The sequence below is a fragment of the Panthera tigris genome, chromosome D3 (genome assembly GCF_018350195.1).
Source record: "Panthera tigris isolate Pti1 chromosome D3, P.tigris_Pti1_mat1.1, whole genome shotgun sequence".
Taxonomy (NCBI): domain Eukaryota; kingdom Metazoa; phylum Chordata; class Mammalia; order Carnivora; family Felidae; genus Panthera; species Panthera tigris.
Window position 1 is genome coordinate 79,647,408 of NC_056671.1, and position 20,031 is coordinate 79,667,438.

Genomic DNA, 20,031 nt, shown 5'->3' on the forward strand with positions numbered 1-20,031 from the left:
AACGAAGTTTGCGAAGTAACGAAAAGCTAATTTGAAATTATGCCTGTGTTTCTAAAGCAAGCCAGAGATTAAAATTTTTCCGAAACCCAGAAATGCCATCGCTAGCAATTTTGCTGAATTATTTCAAGAACGATGCTTGAATGGTAGCAACATCTAACTTTATAGATCAATGTCCTTGACCTTTATTTGTTTGCATCAGTCACCCCTTTTGAAAGATTACTTTGCTAAACATCAAGTGGACTTACAACCTGAATGAAATTGTAAGTAATTTTAATGAAATTTCAATTCAAGTTGCTGTCAAATTTCTTAACAGAAAAAAAAAAAAAACCAAAAAAACTGGTTCAAATAAATAGTCTGTGATAAAGTTTGGGGAGGTGAAATCACTGTATTGAATTGCCTTTTCATGACCCCCAATTTTTAAGATAACCTATTTTCAACCATTACTGGAACTTTAAGAACAGAACTTTCTCTAGACACCATCTTGTTGATCTTTGAACTGTGAGAGCTAACTGCGGTGAATATCTTGTGTTGGTCACCAATTTCTTAACTATTTTTTGTAGAAAGAATGTATGTTTAAAGAGGTTTGTAATTAGCAATTTTAATTCATAAAGTTCTCTAGATTGGCTAGGTAACAACATTCCAACTTTGTGTCGGATGTTAACTCTTTCATAAGCAAACCATGAAATAATTTTAGTTTTTCATATTAATAGATATGTGTTTGAAAGTCCTAATGTAACTTTACAGTGTGCTTGTTTTGTTACTATTTTATTTCAGTGCATTTTTAAAATAATAGATTAAAGATATTTGTTACTAATAAAATATAATGTATCTGGTAGATTTCTACACATTGGCAAATAACTGGATTTTAGGCTATTTTCATACTACATACGGATGTTTTGCATGAATTTCATCTGTGGAATTAGCACTCTAGTCATAATGTCTTGAATGACACATCAGTCTTTTCATATTTTCCCTTCAAAACTATAAGAAACTGTGCTTTGATTGCCTTCTTTATGGTTTACTTTGTTTGCATGTTAAAGAAAACTCTTCAAATAAACATTTCTATTCACTATACGACCACACCAGTCATAACATGACAGTTAATGCAAACTTAACACAATAGAAGTTTTATTATGTCTTTTTGATAATACATAAATAATTCTTTCAGTTTAATGTGGTGAAAATGTAAATTATTTGCTTTCCTTAAAAGAGTCTTCAGAAGTAGCTGGAAAATTCTACCCAAAGCGTGTCTATATGGAAGAGTATATACTATTTTAATTTCCTTTTATTTCATTAAAGATCAACCCATTATATTTATTTCAGTAAGATCACTGCATGAATAGAACTTCTTGAGGGACTTTAACGTAGTAAAATTTATGTTGTCTGTAAATTGGCATTTTGTGTTATATGTTATAGATATTAACTTTTTTATTAGTTATCATTTGTTGATAGTCTGCTTTATAAAAATTTTTTAAACTACCCGCACTTTTGAATTGTTGGCCTTTGCAACCTTAGATATTTTTAGGATATTCATTTTCAGTGAAGCGGAAAATGTCATAAATGCCTTTTGTAATGTATACATTCCTAAGTAATATAAATCTAATAATTTCTCATTGACTCTACAGTTTTATAGATTACATTTTTAACTTCCTCTGTTCATAAATCTCCCTGTCCTGTACCAAGTATTGAACCTAAGGTGAATGCTTTTCATAACATAAATCATTTTTTAATTTCTTTTTTATAAGAATTTCATAAATATAATCCCCTTTCTAACAAATTCTTTTTTGTCTTACCATTAAAGAGCATGGAAATGATAACATGCTCTCTGTTCCTCACAGAACTTTATGAAAATTACATAACAGTAAACCTGAAAGTGCTTTAGCATTTAGGATCATGAGAGTTCAAAGTAGAATTAAAACTTGTAAACCACTGAATAACTAAAGCATGGGTAATTGTGACCCCCTCCCCCATACTTTTGTTTTCTAGTAAGCGGATAGGTTACCATGACATGCATGATTTACCTAAAATTGCAATAGAAGGCAGAAACCACTTTTGATTGTTACTTTTGCCTACTTTTAACTACTCCCAGAGTTTCCAGCCTAGTGAAGACTGGTAAGGTAATTTTACTTTTTGTTTACCAAATCTTGTCATTAAAATTTTTTTCAAAAGCCTAAGTAAATTAGCTCAATAAGCTAATTTTTCATTACATAATCGATTTAGATTTTGTAAAAGATTTTACCCTTTGCCACATCACTCATGTCTCTTAGTATATAATTTGATTCTTACAGTAACTAGCTTTCTTTGGTATTTAGTTTGAACTTGCAGGTTCCTTGTAACTAAACTGGTCATACTAATGGGAGAAGAGCAAGAAGTGCCATTTCTTGAAAATAGTCGGTTCCTAGTGTTACCTAAGAGAAGGGAACTCTTCAGTTAACCACTGACCCGTGATTCCAAAAGTTAGAATCCTGGTTTCTTGCAGACACTACAACTAAAGTTTTCAGATCTTAGGCGGTCAATACTACGTATCAAATTTGGAGACCATTTTCTTTTAGTTGTCATACTACTGAAACGCTTAGTGTTGTAATGTAATCATCCTCAAGAAAGTCATGGAGAGATGACAGCCTAGAGATGGAAAATGTCCTGATTTTCAAAACTGAGGAGGCAGTAGATTTTACAACATGTGGATCACCATTCTGAATCTATATAAAGCCTCTTCTGTCCTTTTCTGACCACTTAATCCAAAGTAACCCCTTTAATTCCCTGAGATCATCCTGGTTTTCTTCGTCATAATTACTCTTCTCAATACTCATTTTCTTGTTTTTTATTGTCTGTCTCTTTCACTAGACTCAGCTCCATGAGAGAGAATGTTGTCTATCCTTTTCAACCAATGTGTCTCCAGTATTTGAAGAATGCCTGGTGTATGATAAGTACTCAACATTAATTGAATGAATTAATGAATAAGAGCTTGATCCCAATTCCGTGAAAGTTTGCCAATTAGATTAAAAGGATGATTTATGAATCCCTCAAAACAGCATGAATTTACTGAGACTACATGCCAGACTAACCTGAAGTCCTTTTTTCATAGAGCTATTATTATATGTTGTTGATCAGGAGAATTGTGTGATCTTGTGCATCTTGCCCTCAGCAAAGTATTGGGTTTGTTTCTTATAGTGAGCTTATTTATATCCAAGGTAGAAAATATGGAATAAATAAAAGTCCCTAAAAGAGTCGTGCCACGTGTGTATGGCCTTAAAAGGTTTACAGAACTTGTATCCATATCTGACTCTCTGGGCAACCCCTCTTATCAACAGACCTCATCAAGTCTTCCAAGTGATCTGTAAGTGTGGAGAAGCCATCCCTTTCTAAAGATTGTAAAGTCATTCACCATTCGATGTACATTTATGGAGTACCTATTTTGTGCTAGGTGTAGGGATGCAATGAATAAGACTGACCTAGAGCAGAGCTTACAGCCAGGCAGCGAAACAAGTGGAGAGAGAAGGACTGAGGAGGACGTACTTTAGTCAGGTGATTATTTTTCTGGTTTACTTTGGAAGACACCTCTGAGGTGACACCTGAAAACTAGGAAGAATAATAGGCTTTAACCGTGTGAAAATAGGAAGAGAAAAAAGAACAGTATGTGCATAGGCAATGAGATGAAAAATAGTGCTATGTTCAAGGAACTGGAAAAAAAAAAATGGCCCATATAGCTGAGACACTATCAAAAGATGAAATTGGAGAGGAGTATGGCCAGATCATATAGGGCTTTGTACACTAGACTAGAAGTTAGAAAGGGAAGCCTTTGAATAGTTGCAGTGGAATGATTTAACCCAATTTGTGTTAGGTATACTTCTGCTTTATAAGAATGCTTTTGAAAAGGAGAGGAGTAGAAGCTGACAGCAGAAGCTAACAAATGCAGTAGTCCAAGCAGGAGATGGTGGCAGCCTGGACAAAAAGGGAGGGAAAGGAGCAGATCTGCAACATAATTGGAAGTAGAATTGGCATGACAGATTGGGTATGAAGAGTGAGGGAAAGGGAAAAACCAAAGATGCTTAGACCTCTGCCTGCAATAACTGAATAAAATAATGGGTGCTGACAATAGTGAAGAAGTAAAGAATAAGTTTGGAGAGTTCATCTACAATTTTGTTTTAGATGTCTAAGAGTTAATCTGTGGAATTCAAAATGTCTAAGAGTTAATCTGTGAAAACTTCAGGGAAGAAGTTAGTTCTCTGAGTCTGGATCTCGGGCTAGATTATGGAGTCCTGAGTATTTTCTGTAGAGCGATGGGACTAAATGAGATGGCCTGGGAGAGAGGAACCATGAGAAGAGGATCCAAATGTGAATCCTAGGACACTCCTCCTACTTCAAAATCCAACAGAGCAAGAGGAACTACTAAAAGGATCAGGAGTATACAGTGAGTTGGAGGGAAACCAGGAGTGTGGCTTCATGGAAGCAAAGAGAAGAGCATTCTGAGGAGGGTCAGTTGCTACTCCTGCGTCAAGATGAGAATGGATCTGAAACCCATTGAAAGATGAAAGTCATTGATGACCTCAATATAGTTTCGGCAGTTGAATGGAAATGCAAAGAGAGACAATGACTAGAGATGACAGCTCTTTCAAAACAGTTGGCCATAAAGGGGAGCAGAGGTGCTGGTAGCTAGAAAGGAACATGAGGTCAAAGGAGGGTGCTGTTTAGCCTTGGTTTGTCATGGGAGAAATTAGGTCAGGTTCATATGCTAATGAGAATAAGCCAGTAAAACGAAAGATGATGGTGATGCAGCAGCAGTAACAAGCAAAGACTGTGAGAGTGAAATCCTTGAAGAGGCAAGAGGGGTTGAGATTCAGAGCACAAATGGAGGGACTGGCCTCATTATAATAGGGGAGAAGCAGAGGTGCTCTTGGAGGCGATTCGGTAGATTTAGTGGTGGGAAGGTTAGGGGGTTTCCATTTAATTCCTTCTATTTTCTCAGTGAAGTATGAAGCAAAGAAATTGATTTGGCTGGCATATGGAAAGTGTTAGAGGTTTGAAGACAAAGAAGGTAGAAATGTTTGTCTTCGAGAATGGCAGAGGGAATTACTAAGGGAATTGCAGGATTTGTTTTGAAAGCCCATTTGAGAATAGTTATTGTGAATTTAAAGAGGGCTAGTTTACTAGATATACGTTAACTAATTGGAATTTGAAATAAAGAATTTAAATAAAGACAGCTAGTTAACACAAGTGATTTTTTTTTTTCTCCAGCCAAGAACAACTATTCAGGAACAGGTATGAAGTATACAGAGAATAAACAGGGCTGAGTTCTAGATGCTTCAGAGAAGGAGAAAGGACAAGGACATGAAAGCTACTTGTGTAGGAATGATTATAATGATGGGCCATAGAATCCAAACTGGAGAGGGGGAAAAAGGAAATATTGGAGTGAGGGGGGAAATAAATAATCTGAGAAATGGGTCCCAATAAAATTTTTAAAATATGTTTTAGTGAGAATATTCAAATAGGTGAACTGGATAGAAACTTCCTTTGGGAGTAAAAAATGAAAAGCAAATAAGACACCTGATCTACCTCCAGGCTGTAAGGTACAGGAGTTTGTGAGAACAAAAATAAAAAGCCTCCACTTAAAAGCTTAGCAGGAAAGGTGGTGTCTTAGGGGTAGCCAGGATTCAATTACAGTTGGCCCACTTATACATGGATTTTTTTTTATAGTACAATACTGTAAATGTATTTTTTCTTCCATATGATTTTAACATTGTCTTTTCTCTAGCTTACTTTATTGTAAGAATATGGTATGTAATGCATAAACATACAAAATATATATTAGTCAACTGTTTATGTTATTGGTAAGGCTTTCAGTAAATAGTAGGCTGTTAGTAAAGTTTGGGGAAGTCAAAAGTTATATGCAGATTTTTCACCATGTGGGAGTCTGTTCATGAAACATACTGCTCTGTTGTTTTCTTGTAATGTCTGTGTCTGGTTTTGGTATTAGGGTAATGCTGGCCTCATTGAATGAATTAAGTATTCCTTCAGTTTCTATCTCCCAAAAGAGACTGCAGAGAAGTGGTGTAATATCTTCCTTTAATTTTGATAAGAATTCATCAGTAAACACATCTGGACCTAGTGCTTTCTGTTTTGAAAGATTCTTAATATTTTGATTCTATTTCTTTAATATAAGCCTATTGTGATTGCGAATTTTGGCAAGATTGTATCTTTGAAGGAATTGGTCCATTTCTTTTTCTTTTTTTTTTGAATAATCTCAATGTGGGGCTCAAACACACCACCCAAGATCAAGAGTCACATGCTCTACCAACTGAGCCAGGCAGGCATCCCAGAAATGGTCCCTTTCATCTAAGTTATCTAATGTGTGTGCATAGAGTTGTTCACAGTATTCCTTTATTATTATCCTTTTAATGTCCATGGTATCTGTATCTTAAGGTAGAAGCTTAGATGACTGATTTTAGATCTTTCTTCTTTTCTGAAATATGTATTCAATGCTATAAGTTTCCCACTAAGTACTGTTTTTGCTGTCTCCCACAAATTTTAATAAGTTGTGTTTTCCTTTTCATTTAGTTTAAAATATTTTTTAATTTCTCTTGAGATTTCTTCTTTGACCCATGTGTTAGATACAAATTGTTTAATCTTCATATATTTCGGGGTTTTCCATCTATCTTTGTTTTTGATTTCTAGCTTAATTCCATCATAATCTGAAAGCAGACATTTTCTGATTTCTATTCTTTTGAATTTGTTAAGATGTATTTTATGCCCCAGAATGCAGTCTGTCTTGGTGAATGTTCCATGTGAGCTGGTGAAGAATGTGTTTTCTGCTGTCATTGGATGAAGTAGTCTACAGATGTCAGTTACATCCAGTTGATTCATGTTGTTGAGCCAACTATATCCTTACTGATTTTATGTCCATTTCTGAGAAAGTTGAAGTCTCCAACTGTAATAGTGGATTCATCTATTTCTCCTTGCAACTATATCAGTTTTTGCCTCATGTATTTTGACACTCAGTTGTCAGGCATATACCATTTTAGGATTGTTATGTCTTCTTGAAGAATTTACCCCTTTATCATTACTAATGCCCCTCTTTATCCCTGATAACTTTCCTTTGTCTAAAGTCTGCTCTGTCTGAAATTAATACAGCTATGCTTGCTTTCTTTCTTTTTTTTTTTAAGTGTATTTATTTATTTTGAGAGCGAGAGAGGAGAGAAAATCCTAAGAAGGTTCCACACTATCAGCGCAGAGCCCGTCGTGGGGCTCGATCTTACAAAGTGTAAGATCATGACGTGAGCCAAAATCAAGAGTCAGACACTTAACCTACTGACCCATCCAGGCACCCTGACTCTTGCTTTCTTTTTTTTTTTTTAATTTTTTTTTTTTAACGTTTATTTATTTTTGAGACAGAGAGAGACAGAGCATGAACGGGGGAGAGTCAGAGAGAGGGAGACACAGAATCTGAAACAGGCTCCAGGCTCTGAGCTGTCAGCACAGAGCCTGACGCGGGGCTCGAACTCACGGCCGCGAGATCATGACCTGAGCCGAAGTCAGACGCTTAACCGACCAAGCCACCCAGGCGCCCCACTCTTGCTTTCTTTTGATTAGTATTATCATGGTATATCTTTCTCCCTCCCATTCACTTGTAATCTATCCGTGTTCTTTTTATTTAGAGTGGGATTCTGGCAGATAACATACAGTTGGGTCTTGTTTTTTTGATCTACTTTCACAGTCTCTTTTGACTGGTGCATTTAGACCATTGAGGTGCCCAGTATTAATATAGTTGGATTAATATCTACGATATTTGGTACTGCTTTATACTTGTTGCTCTTGTTCTTTGTTCGTATTTTTGTCTTCTGCTCTTTTCCTTTTGTGATTTTAATTAAGAATTGTATATGATTCCACTTTCTTTCTTATTAGCATATCCATTTTACTTCTTTTTTGTTTAAACATTTTAGAGAGAGAAAGAGCATGTGTGCATGTGTGAGGGAGGGGCAGAGGAGAGAGAAAGACAGGGAATCCCAAGCAGGTTCTGTGCCCTCAGCACCGAGCCCAATGTGGGGCTTGAACTAATGAACTATGAGGTCATGACCTGAGCCAAAATCAAGAGTCAGATGCCTAACCGACTGAGACATCCAGGCCCCCCATGAATTCTTTTTTTTTTTTTTTACTTTTTTTTTTTTTACTAGAATTTCCAATATATATTTATACTAATCCCAGTCCACTATCACAGAACACTGTAATGTTTCAAAGGTAGTGTAAATAACTTATGATAACAAAATAATCCTAATAATCCTAATTCCTTTCATTCCTTGTATTAGTATTGTCATTCAGTTGACTTATGTGTAAGCATATTTATATAATACACATAAGCATACATAAACATTGTTGATATTACTATTTTTAAAAAACGTTTGTTAGAGTAAGAAAAATATTTATTTTACCTTCACTTATTTTTTCTTGCAGTGCTCTTCCTTTCTTTAAATAAACCTGAATTTCTGACCAATATTATTTTCCTTCTGTTAACATTTCTTGTACAGCAGATCTACAGGCAACAAATACATTCAATTTCTGTTTACCTGAGAAAGTCTTTATTTCTCCTTCACATTTGAAGGGTAATTTCACAGGTTACAGAATTCTAAGTTGGTGAATTATTCCTCTCAATACTTTCCATGTCTCCACTCTTCTCTTACTTGCATGGTTTCTGAGAAGTTGGAGGTCATTCTTATCTCTGCAGGTTAGGTGTTTTTTCCTTCCTCTTTCAGGATTTTCTCCTTATCTTTGATTTTCTATAGTTTGAAAGTAATGCGCTTATATGTACTTTTCTGGCTTTTATCCTGATTGGTATTCTCTGGACTTCTTAGATCTGTGGTTTGGCATCTGATACTAATTTGGGGAAATCCTCACTCATTAATGTTTCAAATATTCCTTTTTTTTCTTTCTCCCTTTCTTCTCCTGGTGTGCAATTTTGTAGTTGTCCCACAGTTTTGGATATTCTGTTCTGGGTTGGTTTTTTGGTTTTTTTGTTTGTTTGTTTTCCAGTGTTTTCTGTTTACTTTTCATCTCTGCAAGTTTCTTTTTTTTTTTTTTTTAATTTTTATTTTAAGTAGGCTCCACGCCCAAGGTGGGGCTTGAATTCATGACCCTGAGATGAAGAGTCACATGCTCTACCAACTGAGCCAGCCAGATTCTATTGAGATGTCCTCAAGTTCAGAGATTCTTTCCTCATCCATGTCCAATCTGTTAATAAGCCTATCAAAGGCACTCTTCCTTTCTGTACATTGTATTCTATCTCTAACATTCCTTTTTGGTTCTTTCGTGGGATTTTCACCTCTCTGCTTACATTGCCCATCTCTTCTTGCATGCTGTCTACTTTGTCCGTTAGAGGCCTTAGCATATCCGTCATGGTTGTTTCAAATTCCCTGTCTGATTCTTCCAGTATCCCCGCCATGTCTGGTGTTCTGCTGCTTGTTCTGTTTCTGCAAATTCTAATTTTTGCCGTTTGGTACGCCTTGCAACTTTTTCTTGATAGCCAGATATTAGGTACTGGGTAAAAGGAACTATTGTAAATAGGAGTTTAAGTTAGTAGTGTTAGTAGTCATAGTTAGTGTTAGTAAGTTGTGCAGGAGTGGGAAAAATATCCTCTAATCCTATGATTAGGTCTTGGTGTTTTGTGAGCCTGTGCCTCTGGACTGTGAATTTAAAAATCATGCCTCAGTTTTTCTCTGCCCCTGAGGTGGGACAGGATGGTGAGGATGGGCCGGAATCAGAGAATTCCCTTCTCCAGGTTAGGCTCTGGTTAACTTGTTTCCCCTGAGCACAGTCCTTCTTAAGACAAACAAAGTACTCTGGTTTATTTCAGAATGGATCCTTTTCCTTTCCCTCTGCCAAGGAGATTTTTCTCGGGTATTTACTGTGAGAACCTGGTTGAGCTCCTGGAGGCAAAACTTACAAAAGTTGGGCAGGGGGCGGGGGGGGGGGTGTTCTACAACTGGGTCCCCCTACAGTTTTGAACTCAGACTTGTCCACGCTGAGCCTCCATCAAGTCATTAATTACAGTTCTGGTCTTCCTGCCCCAGCACTGATTCCCATGGAGATTTTAGCTCGAGAGTTCCTAACCTGGTCACTTGTGACTCTCTGTATTTGCCTATCAATCTCTCCATTTTGGGGGGGGGGGGGCAGTGGTGTGCCCTGTGACCTCACTTCTTTTATGGATTTAAGAAGATTTGTTCATTTTCCAGTTTATTCAGCTTTTCACTTGTTGTTAGGACTCGGTGGTAACTTCCAAACTCCCTTCGTGCAGAACCGGAAACAGGAAGCAGCACAAATTTGTTTAAATGCAAAACACAGAAAAGAGGGTAAAAGTCATAAGATGTTGAAGGAGAAAAGAGAGAATGGGTAGAAATATTATTTGACAAGCAAATGGCCAAGAATTCTCTCAAACTGACAAAAACCATCAAGGTCAATGAGAACCACAAACCAGGATAGATTCTAAGATATGTAGAAAAGTAAGCTTACATATGTTATAATAAACCTGCTGGAAAACAAATACAAAGAGAAAATCTGAAAAGCAGCAACTATAAGACTGATAGTTTACACACCAACAGAAAACAAAGGAATAATGTCTTTAAAATGCCGAAAGAAAAATTGCTCCTGCCCTAGAATTCTACAGTCAGCAAGAATATCTTTTAAAATGAAATTGCTGGGGTGCCTGGGTGGCCCAGTTGGTTAAGCGTCCAACTCTTGATTTCGGCTCAGGTCATGATCTCACAGGTTCATGAGATTGAGCCCCATGTCAGGCTCTGTGCTAACAGAGCAGAGCCTGCTTGGGATTTTATCTCTCTCTCTCTCTCTCTCTCTCTCTGTGCCCCTTCCCCCCCAAAATAAATAAATAAACATTTAAAATGAAGATGATTTAAGATATTGGTAGACAACCCTCACCCACCCCACCAAAAAACAGAAATTGTTACCAGCAGATCCACGCCAAATGAAATTATTCACGCCATAAGAAATTATTCAAGCAAAAGGGAAATAATCCTACGTAGTACCGATAAAGTTAAAAAGTTAAGATGGAAGGACATATTCCTATTTAAACAAAAGAAATTCTTACCAAAATCAACACAGCAGAGCACCTGGCTGGCTCAGTCAGTAGAGCGTGCAACTCTTGATCTTGGAGTTGTGAGGTTCGAGCCCCATGTTGGACATAGAACCTACTTTAAAAAAACAAACAAACAAAAAAAAAAACTTTAAAAAACCAACACCAGAAGAAACAAAATCTCGGTAGTTCTAAATCTGTTAAAGAAGTTGAACTTGTAATTTCAAACTATGCCACAAAGAAACCTCAGTGGCCACGTGGCTTCATCAGTGAATTCTACCAAATACTTAAGACAAAAATAATGGCATTCTTACACACCCTTTCCAAGTTCTTCCATATATTCCAGTCTCGCCCAGCAACATCCTGACACCAAAACTTGACCCAATTCGGGAAGAATAAGGCCCATGTCTTAGATGTGTAAATTCTCAGACTAAATATTAGCACTCTGAATCCGCCATGTGACATAAAGCACCTATCCTTCATCGGTGAAACGATGAACAAAGGGTAATCTATTCATACAACAGAGGACTGGACAGTAATGACCTGGCTGACTCTCACAATGGTGAACAAAAGCCATACACAAGGTAATACTACAGTGCAGGGTCCATTTATGTAAAGTCCAGAAGCAGACAAAGTGAATCACTGGTATTCTCATGAAATCTATCAAGAAGGATGAGGGGTAATGATTAAAGGGGCTTGGGGGTTTCTGGTAATGTTCTACTTCATGGTTTGGGTGCAGGCTCTATATATGTCTTCATTTTTTGACAATTAGCCAAACTGTATTCTTTATGTATGTTCTACTTCAATAAAAGTACTCTTAAAAAGAAACCGTTCTGTGTCAATCTAGGTGGCAGCATCAGTTGTCTTTTATGGCCAGTCTGAACCTGACCGATTCGAAAGTAGAACTTTGCCATCAGCAGGTAGGATGATACCTGTCCTTGTGTTCATATGTAAGGGACACAGAGCTACTTTCTCCATCTCATTAGGGCTGAGAAGAAGGGAAGTAGGGGACACATAAATTATCTCTGTTTCCACTTGAAACCGTTTTATCTGTGACAAAATATCCAAAAAGTAGCGATAACTACTAGTTTAATGGTTCAGAAATTCATTTATTTTGAATACCAAATCGGTAGCACTGAAAAAATTCTTGTCCCCCAAAGCAAGCAAGATAGGTTTCCATGGACACAGTTCAAAATTTGTCACAAATTTTCGTATTATGTTTGGGTATCATTACCGGATAGTATTGCACCCTAATTTATCTCTGAACGGACACTGATCTATCAATGCCTTACTTCTGTTTAAAAAGTGTTGTATAGGCAAGATAAGAAGAAGAACAGAACAGAACAGCGTAGGTAATAAAAACGTTTGTATTTATTAGTAGGTTTTCACTGAAAGAAAGATTTGTGAAGTCCTATGTTTACTTCATAGCTTTGCTTTTTTTATGTATTCTCGTTACGTGACCACAGTCACAGTAACTATTTTTACATCACCATGTCAAAAAATAAACATTTCATTAACAAGATTATGCCTGTTTTCTGCTGCCTAAATAAAGATTACAGTGTTATATTAAGATTAAAATATTACATTAGGATGTAATGTAAGACTTAAAAGCCATCCTCTAGAAACAAAAATGAGAGCTATACTTTTATGTTACCTTTTTTAATCTGAAAATTAAACAGTTCATGCAGAAGTGGGAAACAGTGGGGATTTCCAGGGTGAGATGCACACTATCCATATAAAAAAGCCTATGATTCCTGTATCTGCACAATATACTTGGTTTTTCCTTAGTACAAGTAAGCACAATTCATTTTCAGCTCATTAGTTTTTAAAAATCAGAAACATTTAACTTTACTAAATATTAAAATATCTATTGTTTAAAATGCATTTTTACATTTATTACAGATAACCAAAATTTAGTTATACATGTGGGATTTCTTAAATCGTAAAGAACATTTAAAAGAGTTTCTGTAAATGTTGAGCAACCTCTTTAGCTATAATTGTGCATCCTTCACCTAAGAGAAAAATAGTATTGGAAATAATTTCCACGTTCCTCCTAAGAATGCTATAGGAAAGAGGACATCCTCAGGCCCATTGTGATGGATTTTGTTGTTAACAAATGGCATTCTACATTAATATTTATAAAATATTTGAATTATGTGAGTGGTAGTTCTGTAAATATAGAAACAGTCCTCAAAAAGTAATTTATAGTGTTTTTTTTTTTAATTAAGCTTTTTTTCCCCCTAGTTGATTTAATGTGTTAACATGGGCATTCTATTGTTCAAAGTGCTTCCAAAACCAGCACACTCACCTCTGGGGCTTTCCAAGCAGAAGTTTAAGTTAACTTTCATCTTTTTTGAGAAAAGAAGGGGCTAACGTTGGACATGTGCCAGGAGCAAGCTGGTATTTCTCATGAAGTGCCACACTGAAAGCACCCTCTCCCACATGTCCGCTCCTTGAGGCCAAAACCAGCCCTCATCTGCCTTTCACACCACTACTTTTTCTAGAAAGCCTGTCTCCACATTCCAGACAATAGGCCACATACCTAAATAAAGCTGTCACCTTTCCCTTCTGCAACTCACTTGATATTAAAAATCTGGTGCTTAGTGAGGCAGGAGAACACTCCAGAGCCAGGACAGCCAAGGTTTGAATCCCAACTCTGCCCCTATTGGCAAGTGACCCTACGGCAAGTTATTAACCACTCTGTGCCTCAGTTTCCTAATCTGTAAAATGGGACTAATCAAGGCTGTTGCAGGAATTAAATGAATTTGCATGGTTAAGGATGCTATTGGTGTTTGCTATCATTATTGTCTTTCTAGAAACTCCTTTTGCATATATCAATAAAATCACGTTTATGATTGTTTACAAACATGGGATGATATTACTCTGTAACTTGCTTCTTTTACTTAGAGGGCAGTAGACGTCTTTCCAAAAACCACTTGATTTTCTTAAACAACTGCATTATAGTCTATACTATGGTAAACTCAATTATTTTTTTTTTTTTTTTTTTGCCATTTCTCCATGAAACTCACATTTTTCTCTTTGTGGTTTTACAAAAATGCTAAGGTAAATAAACATCCTTGCATGTCTCTCTTTATGTATGGATGGATTAGATTCTCAGACACGGAATTGACTTGTCAAACGATATTCACATTTTTAATTGTTTGTTTGTTTGTTTAATCAACACCACCCGAGAGCTTCCCAAAAACACAAAGCAAGCAGGCAGGCTGCACAGTAGGGAGCTACGGAGCAAAACAAGTAGGAGGACTACATATAGCTGCACAAAGCCGGGAGGGGGAAATGGAAGTATGCTCTTTGACCTCAAGTGGCAGAATTGTAGCTGAAGGTAGACTGCGGTTAAGTTACAGGTGCATATTGTAAACCCAGAGCAAAAAAAAATAAAACCAGGACGCATATAAAATAAGCTAACAGTGGAGAGAAATGGCACCCTAAAAAATAATCCAAAAGAAGATGGGAAAAGAGGAACAAAGAAGGAACAAACAAAACAAATAGCAAGACAGTAGACTCACATGTCACCATATCTATAATCACATTAAATGCGAGTGGTCTGAAAACTCCAGTCAAAGGATAGAGACTGTCAAATGGATTAAATGAAAAGGCAAGAGCGAATCATACGCTGTCACTTTAAATAGATCTAAACCTAAAGGGAAGGTCCAGGCCCCAGAGACGGCGGACGGCGGGAGGTCTGCGCCCGGGAGGCTCTGGCCACGCTTCCTTTACCGGGTGCCTTTCCTCGCCTGGGCTCTGCCGGCCTGACGCGCCCCCGAAACCCACTAAGGACCGGACGGGGCCGATGCTTCTCCTTTCTCCTTCCCATAGCCCTCTCCGTCCTCTTCCCCGCCCCACTGGCCCGTCTGTGGCCCCAGGACATTTCCTCCCCTTCCCTGATCTGGCTCCTACAGAGAAGTCTGCTTTGAACCTTTGAACCCACCAGGCAGCGTCACGCCCCCTCTGGCCGGGGCGACCAACCTCGCAGGGCCTGTGTTGCAGCGAGGGGGCGGCAGGAGGGGGGGAGCAGGGGGCCTCGAGGCGGGGTCGCGGGGGCTGGGACACCGTCCAAGATCCGCCCCCTGCCGCGCTGTTGCGGAGAGTGAGGGAGGGAGGGTGCGGTAGGTTGGGTCCTCCGGGCTGGCCTTCCTCTCACCGCTTCTCCCCCCACCCCGCGAATTCTTGTCTGTCGGTGGGGGATCCTTGTCACCGTCCCCTCGCCTTCTCCAGCCCTGCAGAGCCCTGTAAGTCTCAGGCGTCTCCATCCATGTTGGCCAGGCTGGTGTCCAAATGGGCAATGACTGCTGGTAGCTCTATTGCCTGGAACAGACTTCCAGCCTGATGACCGGATGCCAAGTGACACGACCACTGGGGGAGGAGAGGACTCCTTCAACACCTTCACTGAGACAGGTGAAGTTTGCACAGGCACCTGCCTCTAGCTCTTCTACCCAGAGCAGCTGATCAAGGGGCAAGAAAGATGCCACCAATAACTATGGTCGTGGGCACTATACCATTGGCAAGAGCATTGCCCTCCTTGGTCAGTGGACTGAAAGTAGCCCCCCCGGGGCACAGGTTTTCAGGGCGTCTTGGTTTTCCAGTTTTGTGGGGGTACTTGTTCTGGGTTCCCCTCCCTGCTGATGGAACCTGTCACTTATGGCAAGAAATCCAAGCTGGAGTTCTCCATTTACCAGGCCCCCAGGTTTCCACAGCTGTAGCTGAGCCCTTCAACTCCGTCCTCACGACCCACACCATCCTGGAACACTGTGATTGTGCCTTCATGGTAGATAATGAGGCCATCTATGACATCAACATTGAACACCCAACCTACACTCCCCTTAACCACCGGATTAGCGCAGTCGTGTCCTCCATTGCTGCTTACTCAGATTTAATGCAGCCCTGAACGTTCATCCGACAGAATGCCAGACCAGCCTGGTGCCCTAATCCCACATGAACCTCTCTCTGGCCACACGTTCCCCCATTATCTCTACTGAGAAAGCCTACCACGAACAGCTTCCTGTAGCACAGATCACCGAGGCACGCCCTGAGCGAGCCAACCAGATGGCGAAATGGGCCGCTTGCCATGGTAAACACGTGGCTTGATGCCTGCTGTACCGGAGGGATTTTTCTGTGGCCCACGAGGACGTGGCTGCCCTCGAGAAGGATCACGAGGAGGTTGGAGTGGAGAGTGCCGAGGGAGATGATGAGGGTGGGGAGCATTCACCGCTCTGGTGCAATTTGACATCCTGTCGTCTGGGGCTCCTATTTCCATTGTTCTGCAGAGCTGTCCATAGTGGGCCTAACTCGTCAACAAAAGCGAAGTTTCTTTTTTATTGTTATTATCAAGAGGATATTAAGTCATTTGTTGATGACACATGATAATGGATGACACACAAGCTTTCATCCCACCTATAATTTTATCTGATACCATAATTCAGTTTAGATATTGCATCGGATGTGCCAGCAATCTAGCCCAATAAACTCCATGACTTTGCTCGGGTGACCCTTTTAATGGTGAGCTCCAGGGCACAACGCATTAACTGTCGGTTCAACGACACCAAGGTTTGTGGAGACAACGGCTTCTGTGCCCAAGCAGTTTGCCAGTAAATTTCAAACGGAACCTGGTAGCTCCCTGAAGGAATTCCAACATACATTGCCGAGGTAGTTGACCAAGATGGCTTCAGAGTAGACTCACTTTACACAGCACAGTTTTATAAGGACACATTTATTCAGCATCATGATCAGACTATTACATTTAGCAGTCAATAGCATGGATGCAAAAAAAAAAAAAAAAAAAAAAAACCAAAAACTACATGAAAACCCTTTCTTGGAATGCTTTACACTTCCCACAGAACAGAAACTAAAATAACACGTCATACAATTAGTCACAAAAAAACACAGTCCTCGAGTTTTTGGACCATACGCATGAGTCTTGTCTAAAACACGTCCTCTTTGTAGCAGCTAGGCCCTGCCACCACTGTGCTTGGCTGAGTTCACCTTGTAACCTTCCCCGTCACATCTCTGGCTCTCCTTTCCTGCTAAGCTTTGTTTCCTGACAGTGATTAAAGCCTTCTGCCACCACCATCACTACTGCTGCTGCTGGAACCGCCATAGCCACCTTGGTTTTGTGGTTTGGCAAAACGGTGGCCTCCACCACCACAGGGGCCAGACTTCTGCCTCCAAAATTCCCTCCTTTCATGGGACCAATATGTGAAGGCTGTTGTCATTGCCGAAACCATTATAGCCTCCGCCACCTTCAAAGTTTCTTCCTTCGTTACCAAATCCGGGGTGGCCATCCACACTGCCACCATATCCACAACCATCTCAACGGCCACCAAAGCCATGTCACCCACTGAAGTTTCCTCCACAACCGAAGTTGTCATTCCCACCAAAACCACCGCCGAAGTTTCCAGAACCACTTAGACCTCTTTGGCTGGATGAAGCACTAGCCATCTCCTGCTGAGATAGGGCTCTCCTTACTTCACAGCTGAGGTAGTTTGGAATGACAATCTTGTCTGCGGAGTCACGGTCATCAAATGTTACAAGAGCAAAGCGTCTCCTCTAGCCCCCGCCTCAGTCAGTCATGATTGCAATCACTTCCATTTTCCCATACTGTTCGAGATAATCTCTTCGATGATGGCTCCTTTAAGGCCACCGACAACAATCTTTTTCACAGTTAAGTGGGTACCAGGTCTTGGAGAATCTTGAAACAGCCCTGTTTGGTTCTACAACTCTTCCATCCACCTTGGGCGGCCCTGCATTCATGGCTGCGTCCACCTCTTCCCCAGGGGCATCTGTGACAAACCCAAAGCCTCTGGAGTGCATGGTGTTTTCTCCCCTCATTACCACACAGTCTGGGAGTGTTCCCCGTTGCTCAGAATGGCTCCTCAGACTCTCATGGGTTGTTGCAAAGCACAAACCTCCGACGAAGAGCTTCCGCAGCTGTTCAGGCTCTTTGGGACCCTCTGACTTCGACGTGCAGCAGTGGGAGGGGAGACTTTTAAGATACTTGCCAGTGTCCATAGACAGAAAGGCTGATGTCTCTATATTAAAGGTAAAAACAAGAAAAAAGATAGAATGAGATGTCCCATGTAAATGCTATTCATAAGAAAGGTGAAGTCGCTATATAACTAACGCCAAAGTAGACTTCAGAACCCAAAGTTTTATCATGGATCAAGGAGGCCCTACCATAATGATGAAAAGTCAATTCATCAAGAAGACATAATAATCTGAAATGCTTATGCTTCTAATCTAAGCGTCAAAAAATTGGCGGGCGGGGGGGGGGGGGGTGGTGAGACCTGAAAGGCAAAAATAAACAAACTCACAGTTTTCGTTGCAAATTTCCAGTTTCCTCAGAACAACTAGGCAGAAAATGACATGATATTTCAAACGATTTGACCTAATTGACCTTTAAAACCCACTTCGCCCAACAACCGTAGAAGATCCTATGGAATATTCACTAGGATACACCATGCACTGGGCCGAAAGTAAGGCAAGCAGATATAGTTCTAGCACTCAAGAAATTCAACCTTCTGTTGACATCAGGCAAGTATGTTCACTCAAAAAGTTATCCATACAAAGGAGCAGGTTGTATGCGTGCGTCCAGCATCGACCTAGAACGGGAGGGAAGATACACTCCTAAGCAAGGAATAGCAAGCGACCAGAACAACAGGTGCAGCGCGCCCGACAGCTGGCGGGTTCTACAGCAGCAAAAGGACTCATCAAGGCTAGTGCCTGGATGGGGTGGGGGGTGTGGGTGGGGGGCGGAGACAGGATGGTGTCTCTCACCCCAGAGAAGGGTACTAGAGGAGAGGCAAGAGGAAGTGGCTGCTGGCCAGAAAACTTTGAGGGAGGATTGTATGAAGCGTGCTAGATGGCATACTGTGGTGACCTTTGCATTGTACTCCACGAAATCCCCAGCGAAGATCCTCTTCTGGTTAATTCCCGGTGGTGGGGTATCCACCCTTGCTTGGGAGGCCCCGCCTGTTAGGGCCGAGCGCGTGGGATCCAGGCGGGCGTGGGCCCGCGGGCTAGGCCGCCGCCGCGCCGTCCCCTCCCCTGGAAGCCGGCCCGGGATGTCTGGGTGCAGACCTGTCCGTGCCCGCGAACGTGAAAGACACAGCAGGTCGGGTCGCAGGCAAACCTGTCCGCGTGCAACCTGCAGAGCCCAGGGTTAGAAGCTCCGGGCTAAGTCTCGCGCCCGCGGCTGCAGAAGATGCGGGAGGAGGGGCGGCGAACCTCCCCCCCGCCCCGCCGTCGCCTTCGCAGTCCTCACCTCGCTGTGCCTCCGGTGTGCCCGCTCGCCCAATAGAAGGCGCGCGCCCCGCGCTCGGGCACCACCTGGCGGGCGCCGCCGGCCCGGCGGGAGGGGGCGCAGCGCGGGCGGGCGGGGACAGGTGGCGGGGCGGGGCGGGGCGGGGCGGGGCGGGGCGCGGCGCGGCGGCGGGGCGGGCCGGCCCGAGGTCCCAGACAGCCGCGCAGCCCGGGCCGCAGAGGCCGCAGAGCGCGGCGCCCGCCCGCCCACCGCGCCATGGCCCCGCGCGCCCGGCGGCGCCGCCCGCTGCCCGCGCTGCTCACGATCTGCGCGCTGCTCGGCCGTCTGCAGGTAAGCGAGCCGCCCGGCCGCTCCCGCTCCCCGCGCACCCGGTTCCCGCGCGCGACGCCCCCTCGGGAGCCCGGGGAGGGACCCGGACGCGCGGGCTGCGAGACGTCCTGGGACCGGGACAGAGAGAAGCGGGAGACGGCGGAAAGGCGAGGCGCTTCCGCGGGTGGGACGGCGGAGGGAGGGGAAGGGCGAGTGCAGAGATCTTGGGGCGCAGAACGCGGACTTGCGGGACCCCACCACCCGCGCGCGGGCTCCCAGAAGTCCACGTAGGGGCAGCCTTTGAGGTCAGTGATTGTCCAGACGTTTCCGGAGCGCCAAGTTGGCGCGCAGGGTAGCTTCTGTGCAGACG

General features: G+C 41.7%; 1 protein-coding gene and 1 pseudogene across 1 annotated transcript in view; one reads left to right on the plus strand and one right to left on the minus strand.

Moving 5' to 3' along the window:
• RELCH (RAB11 binding and LisH domain, coiled-coil and HEAT repeat containing) overlaps positions 1-3,702 on the plus strand; it is a 113,393-nt gene extending 109,691 nt beyond the window's left edge. Inside the window, exon 29 of the mRNA XM_042962082.1 lies at positions 2,845-3,702. Coding sequence (XP_042818016.1) covers positions 2,845-2,941 — 97 coding nt within the window. The 3' untranslated portion in view covers positions 2,942-3,702. The remainder of the gene's footprint in view (positions 1-2,844) is intronic.
• A 13,437-nt stretch (positions 3,703-17,139) lies between these two features.
• LOC102969454 lies at positions 17,140-19,377 on the minus strand (annotated as a pseudogene).
• Positions 19,378-20,031: the final 654 nt, after the last annotated feature.